Source organism: Emys orbicularis, chromosome 2 (assembly GCF_028017835.1).
Source record: "Emys orbicularis isolate rEmyOrb1 chromosome 2, rEmyOrb1.hap1, whole genome shotgun sequence".
In the NCBI taxonomy this organism is placed as follows: Eukaryota; Metazoa; Chordata; order Testudines; family Emydidae; genus Emys; species Emys orbicularis.
This window is the reverse complement of record NC_088684.1, coordinates 223,468,998-223,487,224: the sequence shown is the minus strand read 5'-3', so window position 1 is coordinate 223,487,224 and position 18,227 is coordinate 223,468,998. Positions and strand designations below refer to the sequence as shown.

General features: G+C 37.4%; 1 protein-coding gene across 1 annotated transcript in view; it reads right to left on the bottom strand.

The window, feature by feature from the left end:
- SLC4A7 (solute carrier family 4 member 7) overlaps positions 1–18,227 on the bottom strand; it is a 90,537-nt gene that overhangs the window by 30,346 nt on the left and 41,964 nt on the right. The window contains exons 6-10 of the mRNA XM_065398638.1: positions 9,112–9,227; positions 7,460–7,617; positions 5,690–5,777; positions 2,378–2,524; positions 875–978 (exon numbers count right to left, since the gene is read on the bottom strand). Of these exons, the coding sequence (XP_065254710.1) occupies positions 875–978; positions 2,378–2,524; positions 5,690–5,777; positions 7,460–7,617; positions 9,112–9,227 (613 nt within the window). The remainder of the gene's footprint in view (positions 1–874; positions 979–2,377; positions 2,525–5,689; positions 5,778–7,459; positions 7,618–9,111; positions 9,228–18,227) is intronic.

Genomic DNA, 18,227 nt, shown 5'->3' with positions numbered 1-18,227 from the left:
CCCCACTTCCCAGCGGGAGCTCGCGGGCTGGCTTAAAACAGCCCGCAGGCCATAGTTTGCCCACCCCTGGTATAGGGCATAATACTGGAGCTGAAAACATAGTCAGCTCATATGGTGACAGGTTCTCTCTGGAAAAGTATCACTAAATTCATGCTGTTGAAAATTTATTTGCCTGTGGGATATTAACTCTTGAACCTCTATAGTTTTTTTGCAGTGTAGTGAAGATTAAGATTGGTTAAATCTTGTCAGTTATTTTTCTAATTTGTAGGCAATCCAAATTTTTAGCCAAGGATTTGAGTTTACTAAAATTTCCAGACAAGAAATGCAACTCATCTACAAGAATTTTCTTTGAATTTTTTGCAGGTCTAAAAATCACTACTTTGCCCATATTCCATTGGTCTTTGGAAGCTATGATTCTTGTTATATGATGCTGCATATAAAGATTGACCTCCTCTTTTAAATATTCTTCTGTGGGCTCTAGAAAATAGTTTAGACATTGACTTGTACCTATGCAATATTTTGAATATCCAGCCCAATATAGACAATTTCCAAATTGCTGCTACACTCATGATAAATGCATGCTTTATAATAGTTTAAAAATTAAAAATATATTTTGAAAATTTAGTCAGTTAAAGGAGGCATCCTCATACTATGAAATCCTTCACAAGTGTGTTGAGGAATATTGCCACAGGGTTGATAATGCTTTAAGCAGGACAACAATCATAGGCAAGAACCAATCACTTGAAAAGGAAAAAGGATGTTTTACCATGAATTTAAAAGATTTAAACATATCATTCTACAAAATGGTAATCATATTAATGATTTATTGCTTGTATTTTTTTGTGATGACTAGTATTTAGGTAAGCAAACCCACCTTCCAGTCCTCCGTAGCTCAGGTCCAGCATGATGGCTCTCCTGTTTGAGAATTTCTCCTGTAGAAGTAGATCCATTTGGAAATTTAGGTATCTTTCTTTTCTCCTATGTAAGGAAAGTACATAAAAACATTTTACTTTAGGGTCACCTTTTATTAAAAAGCCTCTGGTCAGGAAAAGTTTGCAAAGGCCCAATACTTCCAAAATAAAATATTTTAAAATATTTTAATACAAGGTATTTTATAAATATTTACAATACAAATGTACAACATGATATGGATTATACTTGTAAATAAAGTTCCCAAAAGGCAATAGTATCTCTGAATACACTTTCCTGTATCACATGGCCTCTGAGGAGTGAATTCATAGCTCAATTAACAATACATTTTAATGGCAAGATATACACGATTCAGATATAATAGTTATATCTAAAAATTATGTATGTATTATATACTGATTACATATATCCTATATCATGTGTGCATACACATGGTAATGTAAACACAAATGCACACACCGCACCTCATTATGCAGACAGTTTTGCTTTTTATATGGAAATGTAAAAACTTAGCTCCTTATACTCAGCAAGGTCCACCGACAGCACACAAATACCACAGGCTTCCTTTGTCTAACTCATACCGCACAACATCAACTCACCTCCTTTCGTTGGAAACCAAAACCCAGCTGCAAGGAGCCCAAGGTTTTAACTTCACATTACTTGATAAATAAGCTACATTTCCCCCCTTTTAAATTTCTCCTTCTCTTTAAACCTCTCCAAGACTGTTACCACCTGACAGAGTATACGACCAGCCCTCCAAAAGGGGAGCCTCTGTCCCCCACTGTGCCAGGCCCTTGCTGCAGCAATTTCCCTCAACTATGAGAACTAATCAGGTTTTCTTTAGAGCACAATTTCCCACCCTAAGACGCCTGTGTGGTGCAGCATAATAGCAGCACAAAACACTCTTTAGAACAACAAGCAGAAGACCGTGTTTGGGATTGAAATTCTCATTCCAAACATAGCATAATGCATTAATATTATCCATTTTTATTTTTCACATATAATTTACAGAGTTTTCATTTTCTAACCCAGATTTCCCCTACCTAAATTTGTATTTAATTTTTGTTTCCATTTTCCTTTGGAAAAACTTCAATGGTCTAGTTTATAAACATTAGTTTCACATAACAGAACTTTTTATTACAAAAATACCAAAATACAATTTCAGAGTAACACTCAAAAGTCACTCTTAAAAAAGTCAAAAGTGTGTATCAAGATTAGAGAAATTAATAAAATTGATTTCAAACAAAAACAGAGGAGAAGAGATAAAAAAGTTAAGGTAATACAGCTAGTGTTATTTTACAGAGGGTCTAATCTTTCTCCCAAATTGAAAGGGGAGGAGGGTACTGCTGCTCTAATAAATATTAATATATTATTATAAGTTTTGGATTGCATTTGGAAATGTATTTTAGAAACAAATCACAGATCATAATACTGTAAAAGCTCTTACCTGGGAAGGAACACTTTTTGGTGGCTCAATGCGTATAGACGGATCCCACTCTCCTGGAGGCAGGACAGTCACTTGGTCTAAAAATTCATCAATTCCTGATAACAGATCATTACGGTCTTTAGCTTTATAAGCAACATCATGGAAAACCTTTATTGGGGGAAAAATACACACACAAATGAATGCTGGGTAAGAGCAACCCCTTAGAGGGACACTTGAGTAAAAAAGTCATAGGCAAATTTTCCATGGGTCTCAACTAGGCTTTTACTTGTGCACTTGCAATTTTGCATGTAAATAGGTTTGTACAAGCCTTTTTCAAAGATTAACAACTGTGTGTGTAGTTGGCGGGTTTTGCACATGCAAATTCTTTCATGTGTGTGCATGAGTGCTTGCATACATAACCTTGTGCATATATATACACATATATATATATATGTGTATAAATGTGGTTCCAAATATTTTTGAAGTGTTCTTGGCTATGTTATAAACAAGACTGTAGTTTATTTAATCAAAACATCCAAAAATTCATCTTTTCTTTACAATAGGTGTGCTGATTACTTTTTGCATTTCTCTCAGCATTTTACTGCAGTCAGATGTCTCAATTCATATTTTACAAAATGATGACAAACAAATAATAGAGATGCAGAGAGGATTAGAGAAACAAGAACATACTCCTGAGGGAATTCTGTATCAAAAAATTAAATATTCTGCTCCAAAAAATTAAAAATTCTGTGCACAATATTTTAAAATTCTGCAAACTGCTGCGTATTTTATATGTCAAAATAACACAATATAAACACACCATTTTCAATTATTTACTGACAAGTATTTTGAAATGTTACCAAAATGAAAATGGTGTGATTATTTTGTTGTTGTGTTTCTGTGTTATTTTGACAATTAAAATATGCAGAACTTTGCAGAATTTTAATTTTTTTGGTGCAGAACTCCCTCAAGAGTTCTGTGTGGCACAATCTGGATATGAGCAGCTCGGTGGGGGGTCTGGGTGCAGGGGGGAATCTGGATGTACAGGGGCTTGGTGCGGCATTCTGGGTGCAGGGGGAAAGGGACTCTGCAGGGAGTCCAGGTGAAGGTAGTTAGGGCTTAGTGGGGTGGCGGGACTGGGAGAGTGGGACTTGGTGGGGTGGGGGTCAGGGTGTAGCTGGTTGGGGCTCAGTGGGGTGGAGGGCTCTTGATGCAGTGGGGGAGGCTCAGCAGGGATGGGAATTTGGGGGGCTCAGTGGAGGGGGGAGTTCTGGGTGCAGGAGGCTCCTGATGTGGAGGGGGCTCAGTGCGGGGGGGTTCTGGGTGTGCAGGTGGGAGGAGGGGTCACTGTACAGGTTGCTATTCCCCCTGTCCGCCCAACACCCATGAATCCAGATGCCCCTACACCCAAACCCCTCCTCACCCCCGCTGAGACTCACCCCCCTCACCTGGGAAACCCCCCCCTCCCCCGAGCTTCCCCTTTCAAACAGTTTCCCTATGTACAAAATAGGGATTATACATTTTAGACGTCACAGGGATAGTGTGAGGATTAATTCAGTAAATGTTTGTAAATATTAAATACCTCATCCTCACAACAGTCAATAAATCAAATTAGATTTACAATTACTGAACTCTGATTCAGTAACAGTTCAATGCACCACAGTCAGTTGTGTATGCCACCCCTGAATTAATACGTTCAAGCTATTTAAAACTAATTCAATGTCAAAATATGCATACTGCTTAAATCAGGAACTTCATATTCATCCACTACATGTCCTTAAATTTCATGTATTCTGGGTGGCGTCTTACAAATGTAGAAAATATAGAGCCAAATCACACTCTCTTTAAAGGTAATGGAACTTTTGCTTTTGAAAAGAATCTCAGACTATATTCAGTTTCACAAACCAATGAGTGACCGTCTTAACTTGGGGTTTCTGGTTTCAAGTTAAACAGATAAGGCTTAATTTTAAAAAAAACTACTCACACTTTTCCTTTGGGGGAGTTTTACCCATTAAAAATGATAAGTTTAGTTTGTATTAGAAATTGTTTGCAGAGGCAGATCCTAAAGAGCTGCTATATGTACTGGAAGTTAATCCCCAGAAATGCAGGTCTTCAGAGGGAGAAAAAAATTATATAATTCTGGAATTTTTAAATATTCTATATTAAATGTTTTATAAAATTCATTTGCTAAACACTGATCAAGTCCATTTTTATTCCCAGTAAACTATCATGTTCCTAAAAATACACACCTAAAACCAGAAGCCCTAATTAAATACCATAATTTTAGAAATATTTCTGGATTAAAATTCAAAAGTTTAAAATTGCTGTTACCTAAAGAAATGCTAACATTTCCAGGGCCACCCGGGGGGGAGGGAGGGGGGCAAGTGGGGCAATTTACAACTGAAGGGCGGAGCGACTGAAGGGCCCCCCCCACCCGCCGCCGAAATGCCCCGCAAGCCCTGGCCCGGCGGCGGTCCGGGTCTTCGGCGGCGGGGGGGCCCTTCAGTCACTCCGGGTCTTCGGCGGCATTTCGGCGGCGGGGGGTCTTTCAGTGCTGCCGAAGACGCGGAGCGACTGAAGGGCCCCCTGCCACCGAAATGCCGCCGAAGACCCGGACCGCCGCCGGGTGAGTACAAGCTCCGCAGTTCCCCTGCTTTGCCCCAGGCCCCCTGAATCCTCTGGGCAGCATGAACATTTCAGTTAACTTACTCTAATAGTAGTGAGAATTCAGTACTGAAACAATATCCAAATATGCTGTGGGAGGTGTCTTCTTTTGAATGAGAAAAATTAGATCCTGATCCCCAGTTCTCTTTAAAGACCTCACAGTACTTCACAGAAGGCTAGAAGTATTAATTCAAGTGTCTGGCAAAATTTCAAATTTGGCCATTACATTCTGCCCATCTAAAAATACCCATTCAGTGTTTGAGTTTTATGCAACATTCTTAATTTTCTGTCCTGAACTGCTGTGTACCATTATGATGTATTGTTTAATAGCTGCCATCATTCACAGAACAAGTGGCCACATTTAAGTGGTAGGTTAAAGATATATATAGCTTGTATATCTTTCTGTAAGTACTTTTGGGATCGTTCTACAAGAAAGGCAAGTAATAAAATTAAATTGCTATTATACATCCATCCTCGTTTCTGTGCATTGTGTCTTCATTGTTCTTTATATAAAGTTAATTTGATTGTGCCAGGTATCTGTGAATTATAGGTTGTAAAGAGATTTCATTAAGCATAGTCTGTGAGAACATGATTTCAGACTTCTGCAATGCAAATTTTTATTCAACACTCAGCTTTGCTTTCAATGGATTGTAAATATATACTACTTGCATCATCAGTCATAAGCGTTGCTATTGATCTTCCGATTTCATGATACTGTGGTGCCTTGCCAGCTGGACCCAGTAACAGAAACAAGAACCTGTAGGAAAAATTAGACAGGAGAGGAGACCAGGAGAGCGGAGTTATTTCACCTTAAGCCTTTTGTAAAAAGCCAACTGCTCAAATCAAATCTGAGGCGGCTACTTCAAATCAAATATTAGAATTCATAATTTGTAGGCTCATCATTTTGGTACTGATAAAATGGATGATGTTTTAGCTACACAAATAGAACACAAAGATTTAAATTGCTGTAATTTTGGAACTATTTCCTGTGAAAAATTAAAGCAGTGTTGCCGTTTTTTAAAAAGAATTTTCAAAACCAGGTAATTCAGTTAGAAGAATATTGTAAAGATTAGTAGTATGTAATATTTATATTGAAAGCCATTAAGTTCCATTTTCCACACTGTCCTTGTAAGAAAATCTCCAGACAAGTTCTTTGAAGAAACTGCAATTGCATTTTAGATATAAAACCAAACCAAACATTCACAGGTTTTACCCTTCTCCAACAATAACCCAATGCACATATTTTTTCTCTGATGGCAGCTCTAAATGAATTTGGTGAAAACATGCATCAAATGATTTAGCCCTACTGTGTCTGGAGCAGTGTGCTGTATAAATTAGTTCATAAAAAATTATCTTGAAAATCATTTCACATAATCCCACATCAGATTAGTCACATTTTTGTCTACCAAATGTATTTAATTTTCAATTTATCAAACTGCTTTCAACATTAAGTCTCAGCAGACACATTCAATTACAAACAAAAATATTAACCTGCCCTCCCCTGGGGGGTCTCAGAATACTAGTGCAGGCAGATCCAACATACACTTCCTGTGCCAGTGAAGGTGAATTTCATCCTCAGTGATAAACACCAAAGTATTGAAAATTTTTCCCTTAAAGCCATACCATTGGTAGGGACTGGAGAAGAGAAGGATTATACCCAACCTTCACTTTGCACTTCCTAGCCATTAGAAAAAGAAAGGTGTAAATGTATTTCACTTTGGTATCACATTTGCAAACTAACATCTGTATTCACATGTAAATACATATTAGAATGTGCACTCTAGATATCACATGATCAAATAAGTTTCCCACACTCTAGGTGTGTTTTCACAATAGAGCACTCTACACAGAGTACACATACACCTCTACCCCGATATAACGCGACCCGATATAACATGAATTTGGATATAACGCGGTAAAGCAGCGCTCCGGGGGGGCGGGGCTGCGCACTCCAGCGGATCAAAGCAAGTTCAATATAACGCCGTTTCACCTATAACACAGTAAGATTTTTTGGCTCCCTAGGACAGCATTATATCGGGGTAGAGGTGTACTTCAAGACTCAATGGACTATGTCCATTGTCATGTTAACGGGGGGGAAGGAGAGGGGAGAACGTAAGTCTTCTTAGTCACACAGTTAAAATGGTGTAAGAAGAGGACCAGCAGCTCTGAGATCCATCCTTCCCACACCCACCTGGATTGTCAGTTTCAAACTTCGTAAATAGTTCTAAAGATATTTTTTAAAGTTTTGGAGGTTTAGATGGCCCTCATTACACAAATTTGCAACAACTGCTTGCCATGCAAGACAGAGATTTAAGACAGTAAGACAGTTACTGTCCCAATGAGTTCACAATCTAAACTCTGATCTCTGCTCTGCTTGAACACTGAAGTGCTGTTACTTTATTGTGAGAGTAAATGCATATTAGTCAAGGATTTCTTTACCGTGTAGGAACAGGAACCTCTGTGAGACCTGAAAGAAGCACAGCAGGGGACAGTCTCACAAAAGCAATGATTGGTCTTTCCAAAAAATCTACTTCTCCCACCAACACATTTGATGCTTCTGCTCCTGTGGGAATTTTCCTCATGAAGTTCATATCAACCTATTATATAGAGATGAAACAATTGCTTATTTCTTTACAATTCTTATTGATAATTCTACAAAGAATTTTTAAAAACTAAGAAGAGTATTGACTGTTCAACTCTTGTTTTGATTAAAACAATATAAATGCAAAAGAAATATTTCACATGTACAGGAACAGAAAAGACAAGCATATGATGTGTATAAAATATGTCTGTCAGTAGTATTTTATTAGTACATTTCTTTTATTGTTACAAGTTAGAACTACTATTATTTATTATATTCTAAAAAGTTTCAACTACATAATCACTTTTCCACAGTAACTTCTCAGGACAGAAATATTTTCTCTATGGTAGGTGATGTTACTTGACAGCAAATCGACAAAATAACAACTAAGGAGAGTTCCTGTAATTATATGCGGTTTCCAGAATTTAGTTATTTTACATTTTATAAATGGTATTTTAAATATTTTTAAAGGAATGAATAGCTTTAATATAATTTTCATTCACAAAAAATAAACAGCTGAATTAGAATAAAGAAACTTACATTTCTGCATATAATTACAGAGGAACATTACAAAACTGTACAGCACATGAACTCTTTAGTTTACAAACAGTTACACAAAAGGCACAAGAAACTAACACTAGTTACGTTGTTATCTAGAAAACTTACAGCTGGCCTCTTGAGTCCTACACCAAGTGTGCCACAACTACAGTGCCAGGAGGCTGACTCCTGCCCAACAGGAGACAAGGCAGGTGTACAGAAGGACAGGCCAAGCAAAAATATAAAAACTGTGACAGAGTAGGAATAAATGGCACCTGCCATGATCAGATGAGAACTACTATGTAAAATTAGCTTTGCTTCAACACAATTATAAAATTTAATTTGACAAACTGTTTATTACAATCTTTTACTGTACAGATTACACTGAACAGGTGAAGTTCGTAGTAAGAACCAGAGTGATTCTTATAACCCAAAACATTTAAGTTACAGAAGATGGGAGAGGTTAACAGTAGTACACAAGGTTTGCTTCTAGAAGTAACACAACTGATGCTCTTTATCCTTAAGATTTCCATGGCTTTTACAGAACAATGCATAAAAGCCCTTTTTCTGAAAAGGGATCTTAAGTCTCTAAAGTAAGAAAAACAGAAATTCATAAAACTTAAGCTACTTTATATGCAAAAACACCCAGAACACTCCTGTTTTGTAAAAACTTTCGCAGTGTATCTGACCTGAAAATATTATGTATTGCTCAATCAGCAAGTACAGTGGCTTTTTATGTCAAGTTACATGAAATACTGCACATGTGAAGTGGCAAAATTATCTAACAATAGTAAATCCAGATGTACTGCAAAAGTAGCCAAAACATTTAATAGCTAATTAATTTTAATCTCTACTGCATTCTGATAATTTGGGTTAACTACAGCAGTAAGGTAGAAATAGCAACCAGTTTGGCTACCATACTGTTACATAGCCCTACTTACTAATCATTGAGAAAATATGTAATGTCATTTACCTTACTGAAATCAACAGTGCTGTTTTCTCTGCTTCCTCCTGTTCCATTACCTTTAACATCTCCACTTTTTCCAGCATCCAAATTTCCAGGTGCTGACTGCGGAGATGCTAGAAGCCCTAGATTTAAAGAAAATACACATTTTCAAAATGGAGTTCACAGAAAATGGACCAAACAAGACACACGCTATGCAAAAACTCAATGTGGCAGCTTGCTAAAAGCGAATGTGCAAGTTAATAAACAAAAGTGCCCCATATTAGTACCACAAATTCAACATAAACAAGTTATTTTATTCTGGAAAACAATTAAAGTTTGTTTAAAATAGTTAAAATCAGATGTTGCCTAAATGGTGGCCATTTGCAAAACAGTCAAGAAAAGAAAACTAGAGTGACTTTTGGGGAAGAGGACAAATGTAAAAATTTTAATCTTCACCACCAATGGTCTGTGTACAGAACCTACCTGATAGAGGTTCCACACTCATAAATTTGAAAGCCCTAGAATTAAAATAAAACAAAAAACAAAAACACACCCACCACACAATTTAATGCATTATCTGAAGTTGATATTTGATTAAAAAAAACCCGAGACTCAGGTCAGGGTTAAGACACTAGTGGTCAACCAAACTAGTGCAACTCTCTGGGTAAACTTATGTAAATGATCATATACATCAGTAAAGCTTAACCTGGTTTGAAGCAGTTTACCTTATCTATGCTACGGCCTGGCTAGACTAGAATTTAGGCATTCTGTTTGAAATAATCTAGTATAGACACAGCGACAAATATTTTATAGGGTTGTCAATTAATCACAGTTAACTCACGCGATTAACTCAAAAAAATTAATCGCAATCAATTGCACTTATAACAATAGAATACCAATTGAAATTTATTAAATATTTGTGGATGTTTTTCTACCTTTTCAATATGATTTTAATTACAACACAGAATACAAAGTGCACAGTACTCACTTTATATTATTTTTATTACAAATATATGCACTGTAAAAATGATAAAAGAAATAGTATTTTTCAATTCACCTCATACAAGTACTGAAATGCAATCTCTATCTTGAAATTGTAACTTACAAATGCAGATTTTTTTTTTTTGGTTACCATAACTGCACTCAAAAACAAAACAATGTAAAACTTTAGAGCATACAAGTCCACTCAGTCCTACATCTTATTCTGCCAATCGCTAAGGCTAGGTCTACACTGGGGGGGGGGGGTGTCGACCTAAGATACGCAACTTCAGCTACGCGAATAGCGTAGCTGAAGTCGGCATATCTTAGGTCGATTTACCTGGCCATGAGGACGGCGGCGAGTTGACCGCTGCCACTCCCCCGTCGACTCCGCTTCCGCCTCTTGCCGCAGTGGAGTTCCGGAGTTGACGGCAGAGTGATCGGGGATCGATTTTATCCCGTCTACACTAGACACAATAAATCGATCCCCGATAGATCCATCACTACCCACCGATCCGGCGGGTAGTGTAGACGTACCCTAAGACAAACAAGTTTGTTTACATTGACGGGAGATACTGCTGCCTGCTTCTAATTTACAGTCTTGCCTGAAGGTGAGAACAGGGATTCGCATGGCACTTTTGTAGCCAGCGTTGCAAGGTATTTACATGCCAGATATGCTAAACATTCATATGCCCCTTCATGCTTCAGCCATCATTCCAGATGACATGCTTCCACGCTGATGATGCTCATTAAAAAAAATAGTGTGTCAATTAAATTTGTGACTGTACTCCTTGGGGGGAGCACTGTGTCTCTCCTGCTCTGCTTTAACCGCATTCTGCATATATTTCATGTTATAGCAGTCTTGGATGATGACCCAGCACATGTTCGTTTTAAGAACACTTTAACAGCAGATTTAACGAAACGCAAAGAAGGTACCAATGTGAGATTTCTAAAAATAGCTACAGCACTCGACCCAAAGCTTAAGAATCTGAAGTGCCATCCAAAATCTGAGAGGGATGAGGTGTGGAGCATGCTTTTAGAAGTCTTAAAAGAGCAACACTCTGATGCGGAAACTACAGAACCCAAACCACCAAAAAAGAAAATCAACCTTCTGCTGATGGCATCTGACTCAGATGATGAAAATGAACATGTGTCAGTCTGCACTGCTTTGGATCATTATCAAGCAGAACCCATCATCAGCATGGAAGCATGTCCTCTGGAACGGTGGTTGAAGCATGAAGTGACATATCAATCTTGCAACGCCAGCTACAACAGTGCCATGCAAATGCCTATTCTCACTTTCAGGTGACATTGTAAACAAGAAGCAGGCAGCTTTATCTCTTGCAAATTGTAACCAACCTTGTTTGTCTGAGTGATTGGCTGACCAAGAAGTAGGACTGAGTGGACTTGTAGGCTCTAAAGTTATACATTGTTTTATTTTTGAATGCCTTTTTTGTACATAATTCTACATTTATAAGTTCAACTTTCATGATAAAGAGATTGCACTACAGTACTTGTAGGAGGTGAATTGAAAAATATTTTTTTTGTTTACAGTGCAAATATTTGTAATAAAAAATAAATATAAAGTGAGCACTGTATACTTTGTATTGTTGTAATTGAAATTAATATATTTGAAAATGTAGTAAACATCCAAAACTATTTAAATAAATGGTATTCTATTGTTGTTTAATCGCGCAGTAAATTTTTTTTTTAATCGTGCAATTAATCGTGCTTAATTTTTTTAATCGCTTGACAGCCCTAATATTTTAACATATGCTAAACTGAATCAGTTAAAGCTGAGCCTTCCCTCTAGGCTTTAACTCAACCATCTTATGCCACACATTAAAGTATACATTGCCCTGCCTATACAATAAACACATTAGAATGCATTAGCTAGTATGTTCTAACATCACACCTTTAAGTCTCAGTCTAGCCAAGGCCTAAGGCTTTGACTAAACTAGAAAAAGCTTTGGAGTATAAATAGTTCCTGTTAGCCAAGCCTGATCTAAACACAACCATTTGCCTAGTCAAGACAGGCCTAAACTCCTTATAAGTTTATCATTTGGCATTTTTACCTGTTTCACTTTTTTCAGACAGCTGAATTCTAAAAATCTGATCCTATATAGCTATTCCAAAGAAGAGTCAGAACCAAAAGTTCTATCATCATTTAGAGATAAGACTGCAATTCTCATTCTTCCATTTTATAAGCATTTAACACATTCTAATAAAATAAAAACAATGATATTAAATAGGCTTTAATTTTCTTTGTGAAACCTATACTGTGCTAGCAATTAACTACTACTATAAATGCCAATCTCAGCCAACTAAAATGGCAAAATCACATTCCTCCCTTTTGCTCTGCAATATATATTATTCACCAAAAAGGAGATAACCCATAAACCCATCAGTCCAATCCATGAATCAGCTACACCACATTTAGTAGAATAAAACTCTCCGTTTTTTAGGGAGGGTTTATAAAACTGAAACAGGGATGCAATATATCTGCTAGGTGGAGTAAATAGGAAGTCTACATCTTAGTACATAACAGAAAAAAAACAAAACATGTTCAGATAAATACAGAAAGGCCAAATTCATGCCCTCTTCACTTTTTACTCCTAGCACAATAATGTAAAATAATGTAAGAAGTGTAAGTTGTGAAAGATGTGCTATTATGTGTCATTTTGCATCTGTATTCCAACCATTTCAACAATGCCCCAATGCAGATTATTCATGGCAAGAGATCAATTAATCCCTAAATCTGAGGATGCATAGCAGAGTAGGAAGAAGGTGGGGGAATAATCTCACAGGCCACACTCCCTTGTCCTATCCAGAGTATTTGTAATACGTACATTCTGTGGGTGTTCAGGGTGAGAGCAAGGGACAAAAGTTACTTGGCTGCAACTTTCCCAAGTTCACAGAACTGATACCCTGAATTTGATCCACTCATGTCCATACATAAACAGTAACTGTAAATTGCCATTTTGCCCATTTCTCAGATTTGGCATTAGGATAATATTGATCTTTTTATGATTGAAGCCAGAATTTCTCCAACTGTTTACAGCCCTGGTTCAAAAACTCTTAGTGCTAATATAGAAATCCTTATCCCATTCAAATCCAAAGGATTATTAGCTTTTGCTTTTTCACAATCTTACTAAAATTACAGGTGCAAACTAAATTTTAAAATACTGTCAGAAAGATTCCAACATTCTAAAGTTGCAACAAAAATGGAAGCATTTCCATAACATTTTTCATAGTTTTTCCTGCTGTTTTTAAATCAACCAGTGCTAGAAAATACATAATAAAAATAAATTGGCTTCTTGTGGCTTAAGCAACATAATGAAATTATGCTGCATTCACAAATGATATCACAAGCTCAACACTGAAGAGTCCATCAGCAAGTCTACATACATTTTCCTATATTTAAAAAAAATTAGTTTGGGCTCAAATGTCTCAAATTATTTGCCGAGGACCAAGTGTTTCTCTTAAGTTTAATTTATATTTTGTGTACAGTAGAACCTCAGCGTTACTAATACCTCGGGAATGGAGGTTGTTAGTAACTCTGAAATGTTCGTAACTCTGAACAAAACGTTATGGTTGTTCAAAAGTTTACAGCTGCACACTGACTTAATACAGCTTTAAAATATTACTATGCAGAAGAAAAATGCTGCTTTCCCTTTTGTGTACTTCCAGTTCCAAATGAGGTGTGTGGTTGACTGGTCAGTTGGTTACTCTGGTGTTTGTAATTCTGAGGTAATTCTGTATTTCCAATTCAAAAGGACTCTAGTAGAAATCATGATAGAAAACAGTCCTTTCACTAACAGCATAAATATGATTCTCTCGGTAGACATTTACTGCACTGTAATTATATTTGTAAGCGTGACATCTGTTGTATCTCATTGGTTATTTTCCAAGTTCTGGATCCTATTTCTCAGACTTTTGATAAGATGAGATGAATTCAACTAACCTCCCTAATGGATCAGGTTTTCCTTCCAGCAACCCTTCTTCATTCTCTTTATTTAAATAGTTTAAAACTCAAAGCTGAAACTTAATTCCTCACAATGTTTAATTTTGAATTATTTGTTTCATGGTTTAAATTGCTCACTTAGGAGTTAGTCTGCACTCCTTACTCAGGCAAGGTTCCTTATTGTGGTTTTGTTTTAATGTCAGATTGTAAAAGTAAATCAAAGTTAAAGTAAATGACAATGAGTCTAAGTTCTTAATGGGTCTGTGAAGAGGTAGAGCTATGATGCAGCTCAACTATACTTTGACACACTGAACACTCTATACGCTATCTATATATCTATCTACATATATAAATATATCGTATATATATATACATACTCTTATCCAGCCTACAAGACCATCTGGTATTCTGGGGCACACAGACAATCAAAAAAACTGAACAAAAAGCCCTGTTGATATGGCTTCTCAAAAACTGCATCAGACTGCTGAACCAGGTCACTGTCCTGCCTTAAATTGTTTTCCAGCCCCCCTCCACCACCAGAATGAGGGCTTTCTCCCATGCAATCTCCATTTGTGAGGAAACAATTCCTGTCTCTCTTTCCCCCAATCTATTAGCTCTAGCCCAATAACAGCTCTCCCACATAGAAAACACTTGTCCTTTGTTTTCCAGGCTGTCAGACAGAAAAATTCATTTATCCCCATGCTGGAATATTGAGGGAAACATTGAGCATGCCCAGCCCCTTTCTTGATGTCATCATGAAAAGCAGATTCACCAATTCCACTCTGTGGAAGGGGATTCCTGGTATAGCTAAGTAAGGTACTTCCAATGGGGAAGAATCCCACAAAATATGGAGCAGCTTCTATAGAGGTTCCACAGGCTCTGTGACAGAAGCAATTTGAGGTTGGATAAAGCCCCAAATAATCATTTTTCTCTGTCTTCTTACAAAATCCAAATAAAGAAATATCAAATTATAGTATTTTTTAAAACGTTTTCCTTATTCAGACTTCATTCATTATTGGACTTAATTCAGTACTAGACTCATGGACTGCTGTTGGAAAAAGGAGGTCCCATTTGTTAAAAGAAGAAATCAAGAACCAGATCCGAGAAGCCTTCCGCCTCGATCTCTGCCTCAGTGAGTGAGAAGAGATCATCATTAAGTTAAGAAAAGACATACATTGATATCACAGTGTAAACTGGAGCTGCTTTAGGCACTGAGTTGGACTCATCTAAATCTTCCATGCTAACTGTCCTACCATAAGTGCATACACGTATATCAAATCCTACATGGTGAATTCTAGACTTCCTAAAGAAATTAAACATTCAAGATGTCTATAACATTCAACATGTGTTTTCCTGGCATTACGTAGCCTGTTAAAGAAGCAAAGAATTGGATGAGTTTTTCCAGAAGAAATACTTGTAGGTTTGCAATTATTAAAATTATTTTAGTAAATTATCGGATGCTATGGAATAGCAGAGCAAAGCTATTCTAAATTAGCAAAATGTTACAATTTATGTTTTTATCAATTAATTAAATTTAAAATAAAATGAATATAGAGCAAAAAACCTTCAAAGCCTCAGAAACAAGGAAATACAAATATTTGCCTGTTCACTTATTTTTGTTGTCCACAGCCATTCATAAGAAGTTTGCATTCCTCTCTCATTTACCAGCAGAGCCAAAGATGATGATTTTGGTATGTATTTTGACTATTTCTGCCCCCATTCTGTGGAATTCAGTATTCAGTAGTTCCAAAGCATGAACATTTCTGAAACACTGGTTCTCAATTGCCTTTCCATAGGAGAAACACTGATCGTACAAGAAAACTTGAAAAGCTAAACATCAAACTTAAGAAATTAACTGTAATATTTAATTTGTGAAAGAGAATGCTTTGATGCGTGATTGAGTTGTTAGGAGCTAGTGTCTGGACTCCAAAGAACAAACTGAAATGGAAAAAGTCATATTTCTCCATCTTATACACCAACTCACAATGTTTGGGTTATTTCCAACAATTCCATATATATTAAGCTTCTGAATACCCTAGAACAAGGGACAGAAAAACAAAATATCAAACACTAGAAACTACCTCAGGGTACATCTTCTAAAGACTGGCCCACAGAAGGTATATCTAGCTAGTCCATAGAGCTTAGAATGGACATGTAACAGCCAACAAGGTTGTAGCCATTCATGTCTGTAGAGGGGAAATCTGCACTGCCATGCCCTTCCATAGTGGAATGGGCTCCAATTCCCTTTGGACAATGGAACCCAAAGACAAGAATAGGTTTTCCATTTTTCATTCCATGAACCTCCAATCAAAGTGGTTTTGGAACAAACTGATGAATTAAAAACAGTAACAGTCACCAGGATCAGATGGTATTCATCCAAGAGTTCTGAAGGAACTCAAATATGAAACTGCAGAACTACTAACTGTGGTATGTAACTTATCACTTGAATCAGCCTCTGTACCAGATGACTTGAGGATAACTAAATTTTTTTAAAAGCCTCCAGAGGCGATCCTGGCAATTATAGGCCAGTAAGCATAACATCAGTACAAGGCAATCTGGCTGAAACTATAGTAAAGAACAGAATTCAGACACATAGATGAACACGACTTGTTGGGGAAGTTGGCACAGCTTTTGTAAAGGGAAAACATGTCTCATCGAGCTACCAGAATTCTTTGAGGGGGTCAACAAACATTGGACAAAGGTGATCCAGTGCATATAGTGTACTAGGTCTTTCAGAAAACCTTTGACAAGGTCCCTCACCAAAGGCTCTTAAGCAAAGTGAGCAGTCATGTGATAAGAGGGATGGTCCTCTCATGGATCAGTAACTGGTTAAAAAACAGGAAACAAAGGGTAGGAATAAATGGCCAGTTTTCACAATGGACAGAGGTAAATAGTGGGGTCACCCAAGGATCTGTACTGGGAACAGTGCTATTCAATATATCCATGAATGATCTGGAAAAAGGGATAAACTGTGAGGTGGCAAAGTTTGCAGATGATTCAAGTTTATTCAAGATAGTTAAGTCCAAAGCTGACTGCGAAGAGTTACAACGGGATCTTACAAAAACTGGGTGACAAGGCAACAAAATGGCAGATGAAATTCAATGTTGATAAATGCAAAATAATGCACATTGGAAAAAATCCCAACTATACATACGAAGTGATGGGGTCTAAATTAGCTGTTACCACTCAAGGAAGATCTTGGGGTTATTGAGGATAGTTCTCTGAAGACATCCACTCAATGTGAAACAGCAGTTAAAAAAGCTAGCAGAACGTTAGGAACCATTAGGAAAGGGATAGATAAGAAGACAGAAAATATAACACCCCTATATAAATCCATGGTATGCCCACACCTTGAATACTACCTGTAGTTCTAGTTGCCCAACCTAAAAACATTAGAACTGAAAAGAAGTGCAGAGAATGACAAGAAAAATGATTAGGGGCATGGAACAGCTTCCATATGAGGAGAGGTTAAAAAACTGGACTGTTCTGCATGGAAAAGAGACGATTGTGGGGGGAGGGGAGATATGATAGAGGTCTATAAAATCATGAATGGTGTGGAGAAAGTGAACAAAGTGTCATTTACCCCTTCATATAACACACGAACCGGGGTCACCCAATGAAATTAATAGGCAGCAGGTTTAAAACAAACAGAAGGAAGTACACGCACAACGCACAGTCAACCTGTGGAACTCATTGCCAAGGGATGTTGGGAAGGCCAAAACTATAACTGGGTTCAAAAAAGAATCAGATAAGTTGATGGAGGATAGGTGCATCAATGGTTATTAACCAAGATGGTCAGGGACACAACCCCATGCCCTGGGTGTCCCTAAGCCTCTGACTGCCAGATGCTGGGACTGGACAGCAGGAGATGAATTGCTCAATAATTGCCCCATTCTGTTCATTCCCTCTGAAGCATCTAGCATTGACCACTGTCAGAAGACGGGATACAGGACTAGATTGACCCTTGGTCTGACCCAGTACGGCCATTCTCATGTTCTTAAGAAAGGCTCCAAACCAGTGGTAGCCCATGGAACAGAGTTTGAGAGACTCGTCTTGAGGGCATCTCTATGTTAATATTGGATTTTTGGGGGTCCAGAAAACCAAAGAATCCACTTCTAAACAATGGATCAGACAAAAAGAGGCCAGAGTATATACAGCCAGAGGAACTGGGAGATCATCCTCTTCAGATTTCTCCTTTATA